The sequence below is a fragment of the Camelina sativa genome, chromosome 12, assembly GCF_030686135.1.
Source record: "Camelina sativa cultivar CO46 ecotype springtype chromosome 12, ASM3068613v1".
NCBI classification, from domain to species: Eukaryota; Viridiplantae; Streptophyta; class Magnoliopsida; order Brassicales; family Brassicaceae; genus Camelina; species Camelina sativa.
In genome coordinates, this window is record NC_141891.1 from 14,483,870 (window position 1) to 14,504,368 (window position 20,499).

General features: G+C 34.8%; 4 protein-coding genes across 7 annotated transcripts; 2 read left to right on the plus strand and 2 right to left on the minus strand.

The window, feature by feature from the left end:
• The first annotated feature begins 9,517 nt into the window (after nt 1–9,517).
• LOC104699372 (PR5-like receptor kinase) lies at nt 9,518–11,135 on the plus strand. Its single transcript, XM_019246423.2, has 3 exons — nt 9,518–9,566; nt 9,653–9,688; nt 9,775–11,135. Exons 1-3 carry the CDS (start codon nt 9,539–9,541, stop codon nt 10,896–10,898), a joined length of 1,188 nt encoding a protein of 395 aa, XP_019101968.1. The 5' UTR covers nt 9,518–9,538; the 3' UTR covers nt 10,899–11,135.
• Nucleotides 11,136–11,203: 68 nt separating this feature from the next.
• On the minus strand, nt 11,204–16,391 carry LOC104792993 (putative starch synthase 4, chloroplastic/amyloplastic). 3 transcript variants are annotated; one of them, XM_010519264.3, is made up of 16 exons: nt 16,071–16,391; nt 15,255–15,597; nt 15,087–15,168; nt 13,977–15,000; nt 13,833–13,884; nt 13,593–13,715; nt 13,419–13,494; nt 13,156–13,340; nt 12,873–13,067; nt 12,714–12,785; nt 12,446–12,655; nt 12,238–12,363; nt 11,980–12,129; nt 11,828–11,889; nt 11,655–11,730; nt 11,204–11,544 (listed from the first exon to the last, which is right to left on the minus strand). In XM_010519264.3, the coding sequence occupies exons 1-16, from the start codon at nt 16,235–16,237 to the stop codon at nt 11,365–11,367; spliced, it is 3,123 nt and encodes a 1,040-aa protein (XP_010517566.1). In that variant the 5' UTR covers nt 16,238–16,391; the 3' UTR covers nt 11,204–11,364. The 3 variants fall into 3 exon arrangements, 2 of the variants coding, with proteins under 2 accessions (XP_010517566.1, XP_087333721.1); XM_087477595.1 differs by having other exon boundaries at nt 13,833–13,879; nt 16,071–16,213; XR_015573879.1 differs by lacking the exons at nt 11,204–11,544; nt 11,655–11,730; nt 11,828–11,889; ... (4 more) ...; nt 12,873–13,067; nt 13,156–13,340 and having other exon boundaries at nt 13,440–13,494; nt 13,833–13,879; nt 16,071–16,237.
• Nucleotides 16,392–16,719: 328 nt separating this feature from the next.
• LOC104792994 (uncharacterized) lies at nt 16,720–19,351 on the plus strand. Of its 2 annotated transcripts, XM_087477598.1 has the most exons (6): nt 16,746–16,926; nt 17,019–17,158; nt 17,256–17,402; nt 17,503–17,562; nt 17,699–17,871; nt 18,456–19,351. In XM_087477598.1, the coding sequence occupies exons 1-6, from the start codon at nt 16,746–16,748 to the stop codon at nt 18,499–18,501; spliced, it is 747 nt and encodes a 248-aa protein (XP_087333724.1). In that variant the 3' UTR covers nt 18,502–19,351. The 2 variants fall into 2 exon arrangements, with proteins under 2 accessions (XP_010517568.2, XP_087333724.1); XM_010519266.3 differs by lacking the exon at nt 18,456–19,351 and having other exon boundaries at nt 16,720–16,926; nt 17,699–18,170.
• Nucleotides 18,094–19,835, minus strand: LOC104792995 (purine permease 21). Its single transcript, XM_010519267.3, has 2 exons — nt 19,577–19,835; nt 18,094–19,406 (listed from the first exon to the last, which is right to left on the minus strand). The coding sequence occupies exons 1-2, from the start codon at nt 19,605–19,607 to the stop codon at nt 18,265–18,267; spliced, it is 1,173 nt and encodes a 390-aa protein (XP_010517569.1). The 5' UTR covers nt 19,608–19,835; the 3' UTR covers nt 18,094–18,264.
• Between the last annotated feature and the right edge of the window lie 664 nt (nt 19,836–20,499).

The window sequence follows — 20,499 nt, forward strand, 5'->3', positions numbered from 1 at the left end:
AAATTTTGGTAGGAAACTTGGTAGGAAAACGTATTGTTTTCTTGTAGTGAAAGGGTTATCAATCCAAATGGTTGTTTATGCTGACAGGAATGATGCAATCAGAACAATGCAAGTCAAGCCAAGCAATAGTGGGGTTTTCATCTAACAATCCTAAAAATAATAAAAGGAAAGAATATAAACAAAGAACCACACGACCTAAGCACTCGATGCAAGCATTCGAGTACAGGATCGGGTGGGGTGATCGAGTAAGCAAAGATGGTATGAACAACTCGAGGGGTTACTCGATGCAGGTTATCGTGTACCTGATCGGATAAGGGTTCGAGTGATGAATGAAAATACAAGCAATTAAAATACAAAAGCTTCTAAGGATGGGGTAATAGAATCCTAAGTATTCCAGACCAGTACAGATGTCTTACATGCCTCAAGCAAATATTTCCTAGACAATGAATCTCTAAAATCTTATTAAAACAGTCTCGTGATAGAAAAAATCAACCTTAATCACTTCCCTACCCAACTCTCGTTGGAGAAACATGACCAAGCAGACATTAAGATCCGATTCCTTATTGTTAGTAAACCCCTTACTCATCTAATCTCTTAGGCTAAGTGAGTAAACCTCTAGCATTGGTTGATTCAAGCATCTCATCTACACCTCTCGGTTGTAAAACACCTTAGATCTAATCTCACCCTCTCGGTTTGTTGACAGCATTAAGAACACCAATCTAAAAGGAAATCTATTAAACATATACAATCAACTAAGACATCCTAACCGATCGAGAACACAAAATCATCTATCCCATCCCTAGAAACTTTACTACACTACTCGGAAATCATAGCAAGAAACATAACAGCATATATGAACAAAAATTACATTATAATAAATGGTAAAGTAGAGAAGTAAGGATACAAGATAGAAATCTAAAGAAATGATAAAAAGTTATGAAATAAAATCTAACAAAAGGAGAAAAGTGTTTTGAGTCGCTCAGTTCTCTCACAGAAGCTCTCGCTCTCTGGTTTGAGGGTCTGCGGCGTGCTCGTTTGCAAGGAAGGAGAGGACGAGTTTATATATGGAAACCCCTTTGACCTAACTTCCCAGTCCTGCCCGAGGGTCTACTCGATGGGGTACACGAGGATGAGGTCGGGTTACTCCTCGGGTAGATCTTTGGGTTGTTCTATCGGCTCTTGGATCCTCCTCGATCGTGTTGGGGCTCGGACTCGTTCTTCCAGCTCGATGGCTCCTTCGGGTACATGCTCGGGTTTGTCCTTGTTTTTCCCCATTTTAGGCTCTTAAGCACCTATTTTCATCCAAAATATGCAAATGCAAAAATGCAACACCCTAAATGACCTAAAAGTAAATTCCTACAATTAATGACCTAAAAATGCTAAGTTAAGTGTATGAACAATGCAAAATATGGACAAAAAAATGATGCTAAAAACATGTAAATTAGAGAGTTATCACCCATACCAACTAGCCACCTAACCACAATCACAATCAACAGCGGAAATAACCAATACCAATATCCAATAATAAACCAATAATTATAACATAAACAATATCCAAAATTCAACCAACAGAAAAAATAAAACCAGCAACCTAGCAATGTTTCTAATGACCCAACTCTAGCAACCTAGCAATGCTAGACAACAACGAATCGAGTCCCTAGAACATCCTCCTCTTCATTGCCTTGATTCCACGATCACACTTTGCCTTTACATGCACCACAAACACAAATTGAGATGCATGAGTATTCTAAAAACACTCAGTGAGGCAATCCTCTCATCTACTGGGCTATACACACAAGCAGCTGAGATACCAATATCTAAAACAATCAACAAACAAAGCAAACAAACCAGGAAGCAACACATTGTCTCGCTGGAAGGGAGGTGTCGACCGACACCAGCCAAGTGTCGACCGACACTACCTCACAGTGTCGACCGATGCTACTCACTGGTCTCTGCAATCGTGTTCCGCTCGAAGCTGAGAGTCGAATATCGATTCCAAACTCCTCCAAACCGTCCAATACTCGATCCCATAGCCATATGAATCCGTAGTGACCCTATAGCAACCCAACCAAGCAACAAAACACCACAAACAACACCAAACAAGCAAGAGAAAGGAAATCTCAGGCTTAGATAAGCCATGGTCATGCACTCACCTCTATGCAGGAAGATTCTGACAAACAATGACGAATCCCACACCCCCAGCAAGCTTCTCACACGTTCCTAGCCTTGGATCTTCACTCCCACAGCAAGATCTCACCCAGAAAGCCTTGAAATCTCCCAAAAACTCACAAAAACTCAAGAACAAACTTTTCTCTTCTTTTCTCTCTGTTTCAGCGGCGAGACAACAATAAAACACGACATAGGTCGTTTTCTCACTTAATAGTCCAATCTTATAGTTTTCCTTAAACCAAACCGACCAAAAAACGACAATTATTACAATATGGTTCGACCAGAGAAATGATGGTGTCGACTGGTGTCGGTCGATACCTACCCCAAAACGCCGAGTTTCGGTCGCGGATGTTACACTTATGGTGAAGATTGAATATGAGATCTTCATTTCAAATTTCAGATCTTTTAATTAAGTGCCAAATCAATGACCGAAGCCTCAATCAAGTGCCAAATCGATCAACTGAGATCTTCTCCAACGTCGTCAAGTGGTTTGACATCTAGAAGGGCTTCGGTTTCATCAACGACGGTGGCGAGGATCTCAGGCTTACAAAGATAACAACAGTGGAACTTATTTCTGCGTCTCCAAACAAACTCTCGATCTGATCCAATCCAATTACTACGTGTCTCAATTTTGAACCAATTAGTTGTTCTCCCAGCTGCTTACAAGGAGCGATTCGTTCATTTGGGTGAGATGAAGACCAAGTACTCGATCATCATCAGCGGTGAAAACTTCTGATCCGGATCGTCTCGCTATCATGCTTCGGTTTGTCTTGGTGCGGTGGGAGCTAAGGCAGTGGTGGCTTAGTCTTATGCTATATTCTTTTTGAGAAACTATGTGGCTACGGGTGAGAATTATCCGTTGGATTCAGAAGTTAGAGTTTTTGATGTCTGTAAAACCTGAGATGTTGCGATGACTGATTTGAGAGAAGGTGATAATATTCTTATCAGTCACACGACAGGGAAAGACTATAAACTGAAGCTTATATGGTGAAGTTGGACCTATTATTGATGTTGGAGGTATATTTGCTTATGATAGGAAAGTTGGGATGATTCATATGTTGTTACCTGATTTTGCCTTTATATATGTATGATTCAAACCAAACTATCAATTGTGTAGTGGCAAAGGTGTATAAGATGAGAACTGATGATGGGAAACATAGTGTTTTAGTAGAGAAAGATAACACAGTAGTAGGGATTGATGATGGGAAACATAGTGTTCTAATAGAGAAAGATAACACATTAGTAGGATTCTGGTTTTGTGTGAGATGATGATAATGACTTAACCACTTATAAAGTGTTTCGAATTTTGTCTGTTTATCCACTTATAAAGTGATCTTGAAGCTGAGGATTGACTTACTTTTTAGGCAACTACAATAAGTGAATGGAGGAGATTGGGTTTATGTTTCCCACATATCATCCTCCATGCTCAAGTCCTTTTTTTTTGTTTCTCTTCCATCTTTTCAATTTATGTTTCTCTCTTTTGATTATCAGTTTTGATATTGCTATGTTTTTTTTTTTGGTTATCTTAGATAGGTTCATGTAAGTCAGTGACTTACATGTTATTCATATTCTCTCTTTTTAATCCTCAATGATCTTATATGCTAGTTGTGATTGTTGTACCCACTCGAGAGCTCGGTATGCAAGTAAGTGTAGTAGTAGGCATTGAAAATTGATATCTTTATGATATGCTTGTAAATTGTTGCGTCTTTTTGTTTATGTTACAAAAGTTGTTCGAATGTTGGCTGCAAAATCTGATGTTGATGTGAAAATATGTACAGTAATGGCTCTCTTAGATGGAGACATACTAAAAAGGCATAAAAGATGGCTAATTGTTAAATTTGGATTTTATTAAGTTAAAAATATTAGTTTACTCAAAAGCGTTTCTTTAAAAGGATTTCACTCACTTCTTCTTGTGAATTAGTTCCTAGTGGTAAAACGAGAAAAGTCCTGCCACCTGGATTCGAATAGCATTAGTTATGTGGGTTCAAAATTTAACATAGTTTGACCCGACTCCAAGAGATTAGTCTATGGGACTAGAAAACCTTTAGGATCACCCCTGATTTATCAAAAAAAACAAAAATTAGTTCAGAAAGTTTAACTTCTTTTCAGGCTGACCCACCATCAATTTAGGTTGCGCGATCATGCAGACGCTTTTTTTTAAATGAAAGCCATCATGAATTTTAAAAGATCCTTCCTAAACATAATTTAATCTTTCCTGAATAATTTTGTTTCCATCCAGCCTGGTGTTTTACCTATATAAATATTTATTATTATACTTTCCATGAATGAACAAAATGACTTATTGGTTACACTCTCTTAGACAGTTCGTAAAAGCTTCGGGTTTGAATTATTTAAATTCAAAATCAAACTGAAAATTTGTTTCAACAAACAATGATTTGTTAGTTATTGATGAATAGATAAATATATAGAAAGTTCAAAAGACATGACTATTTAAATAGACACACCTATTAGAACGAAAAGTTGTGATGAAAAAATATGAATAAAAAATTGTGAAAAGACACAACTCTACAATAAACAGATACAGTTGTTTGAGTTTTTTTTTAAAAAACCAAATAAAAACAATTTTTTACAAAAAATACTACAAAAAGTTGCAACAGTTGTTCTCATTTGTTAAGATTATTATTATTATTTAATATTAAACTATTTTTTTTTAACAAAAAGTTACGATAAATAGACGCAACTCTATATTACGCTGTATTAAATTTCTATTGCTATAATCTATACTAAATAAAAGTTGAAGCTATAAGCTCCTAAGGCGTCCACATAGGATTTTAAACATCCTAATAGAGATTCGACATGTTATTTATTAACATTTTAAAAAATTTCTAGAATTTTGTATATTCATATTTTTAAACGACCAATCGAAATCAGAGATCTCAATATTTGATTTTTTCGAAATTATAATTTCTTTATTAAAATACTTATAAATAGTGTATGTAAAACGTTCCACATCGGTTAGAAAAGTTTTAGACAATAGCTGAGAACCATTATAAATAAGATTAATATCCTTCCAACTACGAAGGAGCAGGAAGCTTGATTTAACAAGCGTCCAAATTTAAAGATTGAAAATTTTAAAAAGTTTTAAATATTACAATTATGAACTTTTAAAAGGTTAAAAAATATTATAATTTTAAATAATACAATTATAAACTTTTAAAAGGTTCAAAAATATTGTAAATATTTATACTCTATACAATGTTTAAAAATGTTATAAATACCCCCATAGAAAGTTTAAAATATTATAAAAGTCTATACTAAATAAAAGTATGAGCTATAAGCTCTTAAGACTGTCCAATACGGATTTGACATGTCATTTATTAACATCTTTTAAAATTTCCAGAATTTTGTATATTCAGATTTTTTAAACGACCAATTGAAATCAGAGATCTCAATATTTGAAAATTTCGATATTATGTAAAATTTCTTTATTAAAATACTTATAAATAAGTGTATAGACAACGTCCCACATCGGAGAGAAAAGTTTTAGACAATAGCTGAGAACCATTATAAATATTCCAACAACGAATGAGCAGGAAGTTTGATTTAACAAACATCCAAATTTAAAGATTTAAAATTTTAATAATTTAAAGATTTAAAGATTTTAAAAAATTTTAAATATTACAATTATAAAAATTTTAAAGGTTCAAAAATATTATAGTTTTAAATATTAAAATTATAAAATTTTAAAAGGTTCAAAAATATTATAAATATTTAAACTCTATATAATGTTTAAAATATTATAAATACCCCCATAGAAAGTTAAAATATTATAAAAGTTTCAATACGTGTGGATCTATAGCCGAGTAAATATACATGTGAAAGAATAATTGAGTTCATGTGGTGATTATGTTTATTTATGAATTGCAAATTTTACAAAAAAGAGGCAATGATTTTGGTCTTGGAAATTGATGAGTTAATAAGTTATGTGATAGTCTAAAACAAGATTTTAAATGATTATTGAGTGGAAGAATGTGAAAAAGCTGACGAGAAAGAGGAAGAAGAAGAGTATAACGAAGAACCGGACGATAAAAATAATGATGACAATTATCATGAAAATTTGACAATGAAAATGACGAAAAGAAATATGAAGGATAAGAAAACAGTGGAAAAATACACAAAGACATTAGATGATGGTGGTCAATTAAATATGAGAAAATGAGATTAATTCATGATTCTAAAATTTTTTTGTTTGTCCCATGGTCAAAGAAATGATTTAGTATATGCAACTTCACCAGTTCAAATGTTCAGTCCGCCTCGCCTCGACGTCCAGTTAAATCCAGTTAAATTCATGATTCTTTTGAACAGATTTAATTTTTAAACACAACTGATTTTTAGATTTTTTAAAAAAATTGTGTATTTAAAGTAAAAGTTTTGCCTTAATAGCAATTTAAAGTTTTGTACAAGATAATAATTCATAATTGTCATTAATAATATAAAATTTTCACTAAAATTTATCAAATAAACCCACGCGTAGCGTGGATTCAAAACCTAGTCATTTCTAAAAATTTAGTTAGATTATAGAATAACGTTTAATATTAGATATTAATATTCAATTATTTAGATTCAACACAAAATAGAAAATTTATTTCAACGAACTTGTTAGTTACTAATGAAGAGACAAATATAAAGAGAGTTCAAAAGACATGACTATTTAAATAGACACACCTATTAAACGAAAGTTGTGATAAAAATATGAATAAAATATAGTGAAAAGGCACAACTCTATAATGAACAGATACAATCGTTTGAATTTATTTTTTAAAAAACAAAAATTTTACGAAAATGTACTACGAAAAATCATAAATGGTGTGTCTGCAATTGATTATATTTATACCTGATAATCCATATAATCTGCTTTTAAATAGAATGCATCTTTATTACCATATTAAAAAGTCAAATTCAAAAATTCATTATATAATCCATCTAGCTCTTTTTTTAAAAATTCTAGGCATTTTTATTAAATTTTATATTTAAAATTAACTAAGAGTTGTAAATTAGATTCATCATTCCAATAATCTTTTGTTAAATCAAGAATTAGAGGAATTTTTTTACTTTAAAAAAAAAGAATGCTAGAGAATAATTTAGAAAACTGTAAAAACCGTTGAGATTTGACATTTTATATTATTTTGTGTCATAGCAAAAAAATGAAAACAGTTCAAACAGACAAATATATATATATATATATATATATATATTTCAAAAGATACGAATATTCGATAAACACAACTCTACAATGAACCGTTGCAACTTTACAAAAAAACCATTACAATAAACAATCACAACTTTTCGTAAAATATACAATTTAAATTTTTTACATATTTTTTTGGAAAATTATCCAAAAAATACGATTGAAAAAACACAATTTTTTGTGTCATTTATTTGGATTGCTATTATATATAAATCTAGAAAATATCCAAACCTTCGATAGTAAGTAAAATTAGAAAAGTTTGTTACATTTTTATGTAGTCTTCATATCATAAAATGTAGCAGACAAAGCTTTTAGTTAGGTGGTTAAATATCATCATCAACCTGGATTGCATCATCTCTTAGGCCCTACTCTTCTACAATTGATATAAAGACGATCTTATCAGATATACTAATAACTACATAGTTAACTAATTTGAACCCTGGTTAAATACAAAGAAAAAGAAAATAGAAGAGACATTCGTGAAAGCAACATCATTTAATATCTACACTACAAAATGGACCGAGTCTACCATTTAATAAGTTGATTGAATATAACTGAAGGTATTGATTAGTGAAGGAAGAAAGAAAAAAATAGAGTCAACCCGACAACAACAGCTACAATAACCAAACTGTTAACGTTTGAAATCGTCAACCTTTTTTATAACAAATCCCACGAACCGACAAACACAAAGCAGAATCATATAACTATCACTTAACGAACGTAATTTAGGTTATAGTTAGGCCTGGGCATTCGGGTACCCGTTCGAGTTTGGTTCGGATATTTCGGGTTTTCGGGTTTTCAGGTTTAGAGGTATAGGACTCGTTCGGGTATTTCTAAACTTCGGGTTCGGATCGGGTTCGGTTCGGGTATTTCGGGTTCGAATTCGGATTACCCGAAGTTCACAAAACTCAAAATTTTAGTATCTAATTTAGTCTAAATTATTCAATAATACGCAATATCAACTTCAGTCATCAATTATGTTTAGTCTAAATTAGATGACTAAATTTGTATTATTGTGTATTATTGATGACTAAATTTGCGCTTCTTCATTGATACGCAATATCAACTTCAGTCATCAATTATGTTTAGTCTAAATTTTCTCTAACATCCAGTTTTCGACTAATTATGTTTTCTCTTAGGTTTTTTAGTCATCAAATTAGTATGAAATTGATTTTCAATATATTCATATATATTAAGAAAAAATGTTAACTATAAAATACATTCTTTTTTTTTTTACTAAACAATTTTCATAACTATAAACCAATAAAAAATTTCAAATTCAATTTTTAGTCAATAATTTTTTTTTAGTTTATAATCAATTATTAGAAATACACAAAAAAGCTAGAAAAATATTTTATTTATGAACGGGAAGAGTACAATGTAAGTGAGTGACAAAATTTATTTCCTAAATTAGATGAGTAACAGTTTCAAACTACTATATTTTAGGGTCAGTCTGTTGGCTGTATACATATATTTAATTTAGACATACTTTTAGTGGTAAATTTGGTTGGTCCGAGGTTTCAATATTATCTGAATCATGTGCTAATACATCAATTAAAAAACTCTAATACATGCATGTTTTTTTTTTCAATAAAGAATTCAACAATAAATCTGAGAAAATTGAATTCAAAAATGTATAACCTATCAAAACGCCACCAAAAGCTTCCACGAGCTAAAGGTGGTTGTTGTTGTAAGACGAAAATCAAAACACGTTTAACTTCCAGAACTGACGGTGTTTTATTATATGACACGTTTAACAAAAGATATCTAGAAAGTAGAAACCCACCAACCAAAAGTCTTCAACTCAGAAGTCGAAATAATATGTTACATATCCAATGAGGAAGAAGACTAATTAAGACCAATGTCCAAAGATTTGCTAGGCCTTAATCGGTGGAGTTAAAGCTAGCATAACCTTATACAAGTTTAATCTGGTATTAGTCAGTGATTTTTTTTAAAAAAAATATAATGTTAAATATACATCAATAATGTATTTTCTTACTAGTAAATACCAGTTTCAAATCTACACTTGCTATGTGAATTTTTTACTGTCCATAATAATCGGTAATTAGCCTAACCTCTAACATTTTGGAAACTATGGGTCGAATGTACTAATAAGTTTTGATTATGTTATTTGCTTGAAGAAGCAACAACAGAAGCTCGATGGCTCCTCCATTAGCCGGGGCAAAACGTAAGTTTTCTTCATCCTACAGAAATGTGTATGCATGTGCGTTTTAGGATTTGTTAATCAAATTTTTTTTTTATATACATTTGTAGATAATTCTCATCAACGGAAGTTAAAACCCATACTCGGTACCCCTTCATTGCAACTTAGCTCTCTTGCTCATTGGTGGCCATAATAATATGCCTAAGTTTCTAAGGTGTATTTTTTATTTCAGGAGTCTCAACAGCTTTAATTGTAGTGATCATTATTGTTGTGACTGCGGTAATAATGAGAGCAAAGAGCACGAGAAGAAAGAGTCACTGGAATGACAACAACATTGAAGCGGCTGTGATGTTGAAACGATATAGTTATGAAAACGTCAAGAAGATGACTAACTCATTTGCTCATGTTATAGGGGAAGGAGGTTTTGGAACTGTCTATAAAGGAAAATTACCCGATGCTAGTGGCCGAGATATTGCGTTGAAGATCTTGAAGGAGTCAAAGGGGAATGGAGAAGAGTTCATCAATGAACTAGCTAGCATGAGTAGAGCATCTCATGTTAATATCGTTTCTCTGTTTGGATTTTGCTATGAAGGAAGCAACAGAGCTATAATTTATGAGTTCATGCCGAATGGATCGCTTGACAAGTTTATATCCGAGAAAATGTCAACGAAGATGGACTGGAAAATTTTATACAACATTGCCGTAGGTGTAGCTCGTGGGTTAGAGTACTTGCACAATAGTTGCGTATCGAAGATTGTGCATTTCGATATAAAGCCACAAAATATACTCATGGACGAAGACTTTTGCCCCAAGATTTCGGATTTTGGTCTTGCCAAACTGTGCAAAAAGAAAGACAGTGTCATATCGTTGCTAGACGCGAGAGGGACCATAGGGTACATTGCTCCTGAAGTGTTCTCCAAGAACTTTGGAGGAGTTTCGCATAAGTCGGATGTGTATAGTTATGGAATGGTAATTCTTGAGATGATCGGGGCAAAGAACATAAAAAGACCTGAATCTACATCCAAAAACAGTTCAATGTACTTCCCAGATTGGATCTATGAAGATCTCGAGAGGAAAGAAACCATGAAATATTTCGGAGATCATATAATTGAAGAAGAAGAGAATATAGTGAAGAAAATGGCATTGGTGGGCTTGTGGTGTATCCAGACCAATCCATCAGATCGTCCACCAATGAGAAAAGTCGTTGAAATGTTGGAAGGAAGCCTAGAAGCTCTGCAGGTTCCACCTAAGCCTCTACTGGATTTACATGTGGTAACGGCTTGGGAAAGTGTTGAAGAGAGTCAAGAGACTTGTTTCTCGACACCGAACCAGTTAGAGAGACCCATAACTCTTTAAGTTACTCTTAAGCTTTTCTTCGAGACGTATAGGCACAAAGTATTAAACTATAGTTTTTGTATTTTGGAATGAACTTGTTTAAAACTTAAAACTTCAAATAGATGCTAAGATTAATCAAGAACTCATGTATTGATAAAATATGAAACAAACGTGGTCTTCTACTAAGATTGATTTTTCTAGTTTTCCCTTGTACTATACATTAGTTCAAATCAATAAAGTAGTATATAACTTGACATATAATATGTATAAAGTAATAGTATTAGTATTATTCATAACTATATTGAGAAGTGTTTAGCGTGAGAAACTGATGAACGTAGATTATCATATTGATAGAAAGGGAGTATAAATCTATTGAATGTGACTGTAACTCCCAAATGTTATTTCTATTATGAACAAGTAAAGATATATATAACTAAATATGAATGTGTACTGTCACAAGAAAGAATCTCTATGAGCCATTTGAAACTCACATGCGGTTAGTAGCAGATCTTGCTCTGGCCACTGATCTCGTGTAGAGTTCTTCGTACTGTGTAGCCGATGATCCCCAACTGAAATCTATACTCATCACTTTCTCTATTAGTCTCATCCATTTATCTTCATCATTCTTGTAGTGCTTGAATGCTCGCTCCAATGCATAATTGAAACTCTGTTTTAACATTTTCTTTTTCAGTACATATAAACTGCTCACCACTGTTTTCAGCTATGATGAGCAACGACTGGGGAAGATTTGAAAAGAAGAGAGAATCGTTAAATTACCTGTTCGTCCGCGGTTTGAAATGTAAATCCGTTTTGAAATTGGGATGGTATTGTATCATCATCGATGTCAAAGACACTGAAATAAAGAATGAGAATAAAAAGAAATTTATCTTGAAACCAATGTTTTTGAAGGTAAGTAATGTTCCAGACCAGGTCTTAAGTTTTGGTTTTACCTGTCGTTTAAGCCTCCGGTTTTTCGCACAATAGGAATGGAGCCATATCTCATAGCGATCATCTGTGTAAGAGAGAAAGAATCCGACAATGAGATCAGCCGATATTTAGTCAAATCAATGGTTTTGGTTTCAGATCATGTTTTGTATTGTACCTGAGTAAGTCCACAAGGCTCAAAAATTGAAGGAATGATGAACATATCAGATGCTGCATAAATCGTATGAGACAGAGCTTCATCGTACTTCAGTAACAACCGGACATGATCATGGCTCTTAAACTGTTGTTCAATACCTTCAAATTCCCTCTAGAAAAAACCAACATGCATCAAATCCCAAAATCAAGAAATTTGAAATTAGATAGACGAAATGAAGAGGGAGAAGCTAGTGAGCATCTCAAGGACCAGGTCGGTTACCTGAATATGTGGAACCGGGCTAGAACCAAGAAGTACAAACTGTCCACCTAACTCCAACGTTCTGTATATGGCATGTCTGATTAGATGAACTCCTTTCTGTGGTACTAATCTTGTTATGCAACCAACCTACACCAAAACGAATGTATTATAAATTAACTGAATCTGTATGCTCAAGACTCTCTCAGCATTCGCGGAAACATGAAATTACCAGCGGCCGTTTTGACTCGGCTGAAGAAAGTCCAAGTTGCTTTCTAAGGGCGTATTTGTTTTCTTCTTTCCCTTGTAGATCTTTAACATTGAACTGAGCCTTGAGGAAAGGGTCGGTGGCAGGATTCCATGAATCCGTGTCAATGCCATTAAGGATTCCAATGAATTTCTTGGAGTGAAGATTAAGCGTTGAATGGAGTCCTTTTCCTCCCTGTAAATACATGTTAGTTAATAAACATTGAAACAAAATACCAAAGCAAATTCTCTACCTCGGATGTTCGAACTTCTTGTGCATAAGTAGGGGACACGGTTGTCACAATATTTGAGAAAATTATAGCACCCTGGACCAAAAGGAGAAAGAGAGATGAATAAGTGTAAAATGTCGAATATTTCTCTCGGTTTATATTGGCTTTGTAATCATTATTTACCTTCACAGGATTGACTCTATCTCCAGAGGAATGATCCTGCATTCTGTCTGGTCTATTTAACTGGTTAACATCAAGCCCACAAGATCCCAATTCTGAAGCAGACGCGGTACCTTGATACTCAAAATTGTGACATGTAAAGCATATTCTCGCAGAATCTAATCCCTTTGGAGCATACAGATCCCAATAAAGCGGCGCCTGCAATAAAAATAAACAAAATAGCTTCAAAGTGTATCCTAAACAACATCAATTATGCGACTGCTTCAATATAAAGATCAAACCGTACAACAAAAGCTGTTTGCCAGTCATGGCAATGTATGATGTCGGGTTTTTTGCCGGACTGAAGAAGCAACTCTAATGCAGCTCGGCTAAAATATGAGAAGCGTCTGAAATCATCTTGCTCTCCGTAAAACTGTCCTCTCCAGAAGAATTTGCTCGGATGTTGAGGTTCAATGAAATGTACAGGCAAACCTATAACCAAAGAGAAAATTTAAAGCACTTTGAAAACCAAAAGACACAAACACAAGCAAAAGACAAGAGTCACTTCACCTTCAACAGTGCCAATCCAGATTTTGTTTTTATATAGCTTCCCATCAAAATATGACTCCACAACAGTATCCAAAGCCTGCAGTGATAAATCAACCATCATCAAGAACAACTAAAAGTTTAAAGCTAAAGTCCTCTCATACTTTATTGATTCATCATATTGGACAGCTACATTACCCTTAAGTCACGCACACGATCATACTTCATACAGTCATATTTGGGGAGAATAATCTCCACCAGATGACCTCGTCTTTGCAATGCCTTACCAAGACCTGCCACAACATCTCCCAAACCTCCCACCTACAGAAATTACATAAGGAAATTAGGAAAGGGGATAAAGTTGAAAAATTACCATGCAATATGCTTCTATTCCGGAAAATTAACATGTAAATATTTTGGGGGTTTAGCTAAACACACCTTAGCTACAGGTGCCATCTCAGCCGCAATGTGAACGACATACAATCCTGAACTAGAATCAACATAAGAAGAAGAAAATAAGTTATCTTTTCAAAAAGCTTTGAAACCCCAGAAAAACAAGCGTTTTCAAAAGATGATAATAACCTTGTTGGAGATGACACAAGCTTGAGAAATGCAGAGATGGCATCACGTTCATTCTTATCTTTGACGTCGATATAAGTATCATGAATTCTTCTATCTTTCTTCCATACCATTTCTCTTAGGGAGTCAGCATCATTGCTTACTATTTTCTTTTCAAGCAGCCATCCATCAACAGTTAAAAGTAACCGACTCCAGTAATCCCAAGGCATATCATCAACCGGTTCATCTTTTGATTTTCTCTTGCTTTCTTCCTTCAAACTTTCAAGTGTTTCCTGGAATTCTTTTATAGATTCTTGATATAACTTAACATATGAGAATATCTCTGCATCAGACTTTTCAAGCCGCTCCTCGAGTAATGTCACCTTATGTTGCATTAACTCATTGTACTGCTGAATTTTTTCAGAAGATTCTTTATAAACATTGGCCTCTTTAAGTGATTCCTCGATTTTATCAACCTTATTTCTGAGATCTTGATTCTGCTGTAACACCATAACTGCTTGTTCTGCTTGTTTAGTAGCTCTATCTAACAACAGCTGTAGATTCTCTACCTTCGCCCATAGATCAGTGCATTCGGTTTTAAGAGTAGAAAGGTTCGAGACATCTTCCTGAGAAGCCGATAACTTAGACTCCAAATCCTTCACAGAAGATTCCAAACCTGAGCACTCTTCTTCCAACACAACCACACGTTCACCAGTATTTTTAACACTCTCAAGTTCTGACTTAAGCATATCTATATCGTTTCTCAACGAGAGATTCTCCATCTTCAATGTTTCGAGCTCCTTGCTAAGAGCTAGAACATAACCATCACTTTCTGGAGGGGAAATCATTTCATGACGAAGCTTCTCTAATTGTTCTTCCAGAAGCTCCACATGTACTTTCTCTTGAGCAGCAGTTTTAATCCTGTCATCAGTCTCAGCCAATTTCATTTCCAACACATTGATTTCTCCCTGCAATGATTCCTTTTCACTTAGAATCTTGTTAAGGTCGTCAAGAGCACTGGCCCGTGATTGATCAAGCCGAAGAATATCTGCCACAATTAAGACATCAGTAATTAATAAAAGGCTTTCACAAGATCAGAAAATACACATAACCAATCAGATTGGGAAAAATTACTTTTTTCTGCATTTCTTATCATTGTCATTAGTTCCCCAAACTGTCCATCTGAAATCTGCTGGCCTCCACTTTTGTTAATGGACTGAAAAAGATTACAAAAAATTATCCAAAGAAAGCCTTTTTCCAGCAGTGGAGAGTTACGATACTACACAAAAACGAAATACATACCAAAGCTTTTGCAACCTCAGGCACAGACAAATTGTTCAAGTTCTGCCCATCATCAGTATTGGCATTAACAATCTCCTCCTTCTTCTTCGCAGGTCTACTTCTGCGCCGTGTTACTTCAACTATTTGTATATCATCTCTCTTTTCAGTATTCTCATCAGCATGATTAACATCTACGGTGCCATGAATACTATTGCCCTTTTCTACATCTGACTCGAGGCTCGGCACACTCTCAGCAGAACCATTTCCAGTTTCTGATCCCTCATCGTTGTTGCCCTGAAGACTTGAATTTATCGATAGGATCGGTTCAGGAGAGCCTTTCTTGATTTGTTGTCTTTTACTAGGGCTGCAAATTTTTCAATGGAAATCAGAAGAAATGGGAGAATTGAAAGGAATTAAAGAGGGTAGACAAGCTACATACCATCACCATATAACAAACTAAAGTCATCAGAAACTCAAAATGCAACATTTATATCTAGTTTCTAATTAAAGTCGACATTTTTATCCTCTCTAAACTCATAATGCCCAAACAAATGAATCCCAAATCAAGAAAAGAACCAAATTCACATCTATGACTATGAGCATTCACCAAAACAGGCTAAGTTGAGTGTTAAAAAAATCAAAATCAAAACTTGAAAACTCGAAACCAGAGATAAAGTTTAAAAGGTAAGACAACCACATCACGCAATATACATAAGAGTAGAATCACCAAATTCAAAAAATGCCAAATGAAATTAATTACATAAAAGCAATCAAATTCATAAATAATTCTCAAAACCCAATACAGAAATCGAAAAAACAAAAAAAGACAACACTCACTCGAAACCACGTTGTTGACGCATCTTACAAGAAGTAGAAACCAATCGACGAGACGAAGGGAGATAGAAAAATCTACGAGAAGCTCCATGTTCTCTCTCGCAGGAGATTCTTCCTGCTGCTGCTAATCCATTGGTCAAGAAACAGAAGCTCGATAGCTTCGTCGTCATCTCTAATCAGATTAAAAAAAAATTCCAAAACTAAACGAAGAAAGATACAAAAGTTGTTGCTTCAATGGAGGTTTTGCGCAAAAATCTCATTTTTATTAGTATTACTGTGTAATATCTTCTTCTTCTTCATGAGTTCTTCCAAGTATCTTTTTTCAAGAAATTAAAAATTTGGGGGAATAATCATATGTTTGCAGGTCCACCACAAGATTTAAAAGTCACGTGCTCACGCCACGTGTATTCTAAGCAATATCCAAATCGAACGGTGGTAAAAGTAAGAGACACGTGAACCAATCTTTCTCGATCTCGCCACCGCGCCGGTATTCTCCGTGACTCCGTCGCCGGTGAGTTTCTTTTTTGACGATTTTAACGATTATTTTTAGGGTTTGTGGTTTTGATTTTGATTTATTTCTCGATTTGAAGTTTTTCTCTAAATCCGATCGCAAATTTTTGATTTTTTTTTTCCTTTCTTTTCGTAGTTTTGGGGGAAGAGAAGAGTGTTATCAGGATCATGGAGGAAGGTTGCAACTGCTTGACCTCGAAGATGGTCTCAAATTTGAGCATTGGTTTGTTTATTGTTTTGGGGATCGTTCTTCTGATGGTTCGTGTGCTGTACGTTGTATACCGGTGTGGCAAACCATTTCCAAAAGGAGCTTCACAGTCTTTTACTACTCTTGTTGTTCTTGGTTCTGGTAAGAAGAGTTAATATATAGAGTGTCTTGTTTTCATTTGATTCTATGTGATGTGCATAGTATGATTAGCTGAAATGTTATTGTGTTATTAGGGGGGCACACGGCAGAGATGTTGAGTCTTCTCTCTGTTTTGCGTATGGATAGATTTACACCGAGGTTTTACATTGCTGCAGCTACTGATAACATGAGTCTCCAGAAAGCTCGTAGTTTTGAAGATTCTCTAGCTGTTAAGGTTTTATTAAATCCTTTAGTTTGAGGTTTTGTCCTTCCTCTTTTGGATTTTTCTGCCTCTAGCTTATGACTGTGTGGAAAATTTTATATTTTGAAAGGTGCCTGCTGTTAAGAAAGTATCATCACAGTTCATGCAAATTTACCGGAGTCGTGAAGTTGGTCAGTCTTATGTGACTTCTGTTTGGACTACCATTGTTGCTATTGTTCATGCTCTGTGGCTAATGATCCGGATCAGACCACAAGTGGTATGATATTTAACTAAATGCTTTCAGACTTTCTTCTAAGGGTTTTTTTGTAAAAACATTTGAATCAGGTTATTAATTAGATTTGGTTGAAGTTTTTCAGATCCTTTGCAATGGTCCTGGGACCTGTATTCCTCTGTGTGTGATTGCTTTCTTATTCAAGGTATACACTCTTCAGAACTATTTTATCACGCAGGTCTTTCCTGGGACTTGTATTCCTCTGTGTGTGATTCCTAGTCATGGTTTCTCCATTAAATCTAGAATTCTAATAAGTGCTTGTTCCATCTTGGGTGTTACAGGTGCTAGGAATTAGATGGTCATCAATCTTTTATGTTGAGAGTGTAGCAAGAGTTAAGAAGCTCTCATTAAGTGGATTGCTACTTTACAAATTGAGGATAGCTGATCAGTTCTTTGTCCAATGGCCACAACTGCAAAAGAAGTATCCTCGGGCTCACTATGTTGGGTGCCTGATGTAAGCTGACTGGAACCCTCCTCACACCAAAATTTATTACAGTAACTTAGAATAGCTACAAAGCCTACACCTTCTCTTTATATACAAGATTGAGTCACACTTTAGTAATATTTCATCTCTGTTGCTATGAAGTCAAGTTTTAAATACTGAAGTTCTGTAATCAGTTGTTCTAAAGTTGTTAATGCTATTTCACTAGCGTATGATGTGATTTGGGCGAACGTATTCAAAACTAAACCAGAGTCCAGAGTCACTCACTATATATTTACTGAAATCTACTTCCTGTTACAACGATACAAAAAGTGTCAAGCTGAGACTTAACTTCAGTTGCATCAACAGATGTGTTATTTTTATTCTCCATTGTAGGCTGCCGGACATCGTCGTCGAAATATCGACTTATTTTGATTGCACACTTGACCATTCTGCTTCTGGTGGGTCATGGGATTCTATTGTTGAGATTCCATGACTTTTCTCCAGGTTTTGTTCATCAAGATATTGTTGGTAGACATAGGAAGTGAAACCCCAAATAGCTAGGATCATAGAAATCACCTTTAACCCATTCATTTTGTCATGGAAAATGATGACAGCCAGGATAGGAACCACTGGGAGTCCCAGAGCGCTTATTGCATTTGAGAATAGAGAGGAAAGCTCGAAGATCAGTCCTGTGCCACCGATGGAGAATACCTGCCAGGTAACAGCTGTCCACACTAGGTTCATAATGTAGGATACCTTCCCAAGTTTGTAGTTTTTCATTTCATTGCTCAAAGTTTTCCACTCGCTACTAGCAAATAGCCCCACCACGCCAACACAACTGGCCACTAGACTTACGTAGATTATCATCTCCATAACTTCTGAAAATGTTTGCTTCTTTAGAACTTTACGGAAGGCTAGCTGTTGTAGGGATAAAAGTAGACCAAACCCAGCAGATGAACAAACGGTGCATATGAAGCCTTTGACATACTCTCCTTTTGTAACTTTTTTGGAATTTGATTCTTCGTTATTAAATGCAAGGAGGGTAGAAGATATAGTGAGGAGGATAAGAGAATTCAAAATGATAGGAGTAAGTTTTTGTGAGTTGAGGAAATAAGAGAAGAAAGCGGTGAAGGCTAACTGTGATGCACAGATCAGGGACAGGGTAGAAACAGGTAGGTAAAGCAGTCCGATGGAGTATAGGTAGCAAGCTGCTCCTACAAGAAGTCCAAGCACTATGTAAACCAAAGCACGGTTCGTAAGTGAGGTTATTTTGTCATCTCTTTGAGTTGTTGTATGTGTTTTGACTGACAAGAGATAATATGGAAGTAGAATAGGAAAGCCTACAGGCTGAACTACTGTTGCTAGCCATTTGCTGTTTCCTCCATTGTCATAGTATAGTCTGCCCAGAATTGTAGCAACTGATTGGCCTGTAATGACAAAGAATGTATAAACGGCTATCCGGATCCACCGTTTGTATGTATTAGAGTAAGATACTTTTTTTTGGCTGCCACTGACTGAATTTTTTTCATCCTGATCTGTTGGATTTGGTTCTTTCTCCTGCTGAACTGGTAAGTGATAATAACACAAGAAATTAGTTTACGATTTATTTGTTGTCACACATAATGAATTTCGATATATTATTGAACTATAAGATACCATAATAATCTTTTCGGTTCTTTTTTTTTTAAGATAAAAGACCAGTAGGTTCTTGACGAACTGGTTTATGCTTACTCACCAATGACTTGTAGTTCTTGATCCCCTTTCATAGTGGATATGGAATCCCCTCCTTGGAGATGGACAAGGAGGAACTAGCAATGTTCTGAACAGATTTGAAGTATTAGGTATCTTATCATCAATTTTCTTGGTTACCAATGCTACCAAGTGATTTTGCTTCTGTGGTATGGGTGAGACATGCTGTAGCTATATATTAAGGGATTAGGACCCGGTCACCGTCTAAATTTTCATTGTATTTGTCCTATCATTCAGTAAATGCCAAATTGTTTATCTTTCTCTTGCCATGAATTTAATATCTTTTGTTATCTACAACCAGAGATGTCACTATTGTTGATCTAGATATGGGTCGAGTTAAGTCAAGAAGGAAAATGATGTGTCGCCATTATTCACTCAGTAAGTCAGTATCTTAAAGCTGTGTGGAGACACATCAACCATACGCATAGATAGAAACTTAACACGCATGAACACAATTTGTATGATTGTGTGACCTGTCAGGATGACTATTTTGAAAGCTCTTCGTCTTCTTTAATTTCTTTGGGTTGTTACGTCTGATTATCTTTCTCTTATGATCAGGCATATGGATTAGGAACACATTGACTTTATGTCATAAATGTCTTATCTTTTCAAAAGAATATTGGGTGGCAGAGGAAGTCACTTTATTAACTGCTATGAAAGAGACTTCCAAATGGTACTATTTCTGGTTATTTACCTGTCTTATTAAGATTTCTTCTTTTTTTAGTTAGACATGAATTTATGTTTGCCTTGTTTCAGGTAAAACTAGAAAGCGGAGTAGTGCATTAATATCTTCGTAAGTCATGTCTAACTGGTCAATTTTTATCGGGTGACAAACTCACAAATTGAAGATATCACAAAATTGACATGGTTTTTGGTTAAATAAATGTCTGCTATTATCATTCTACTTAC

What these genes read in the sequence shown, in the direction of transcription:
- LOC104699372 (XM_019246423.2), top strand. Translation starts at nt 9,539, where the DNA reads ATGGCTCCTCCATTAGCCGGGGCAAAAC. An exon ending in TCCATTAGCCGGGGCAAAAC is followed by an intron (nt 9,567 to 9,652) that starts GTAAGTTTTCTT and finishes ATACATTTGTAG; the next exon opens with ATAATTCTCATCAACGGAAG. An exon ending in GAAGTTAAAACCCATACTCG is followed by an intron (nt 9,689 to 9,774) that starts GTACCCCTTCAT and finishes TTTTTATTTCAG; the next exon opens with GAGTCTCAACAGCTTTAATT.
- LOC104792995 (XM_010519267.3), bottom strand. Translation starts at nt 19,607, where the DNA reads ATGAAAGGGGATCAAGAACTACAAGTCATTG. An exon ending in TCAAGAACTACAAGTCATTG is followed by an intron (nt 19,407 to 19,576) that starts GTGAGTAAGCAT and finishes ATCACTTACCAG; the next exon opens with TTCAGCAGGAGAAAGAACCA.
- LOC104792993 (XM_010519264.3), bottom strand. Translation starts at nt 16,237, where the DNA reads ATGACGACGAAGCTATCGAGCTTCTGTTTCTTGACCAATGGATTAGCA. An exon ending in CCGAGTCAAAACGGCCGCTG is followed by an intron (nt 12,364 to 12,445) that starts GTAATTTCATGT and finishes GTTTTGGTGTAG; the next exon opens with GTTGGTTGCATAACAAGATT. An exon ending in ACCGGAGGCTTAAACGACAG is followed by an intron (nt 11,731 to 11,827) that starts GTAAAACCAAAA and finishes TCTTTATTTCAG; the next exon opens with TGTCTTTGACATCGATGATG.
- LOC104792994 (XM_087477598.1), top strand. Translation starts at nt 16,746, where the DNA reads ATGGAGGAAGGTTGCAACTGCTTGACCTCGAAGATGGTCTCAAATTTG. An exon ending in AAGATTCTCTAGCTGTTAAG is followed by an intron (nt 17,159 to 17,255) that starts GTTTTATTAAAT and finishes ATATTTTGAAAG; the next exon opens with GTGCCTGCTGTTAAGAAAGT. An exon ending in TCCGGATCAGACCACAAGTG is followed by an intron (nt 17,403 to 17,502) that starts GTATGATATTTA and finishes GAAGTTTTTCAG; the next exon opens with ATCCTTTGCAATGGTCCTGG.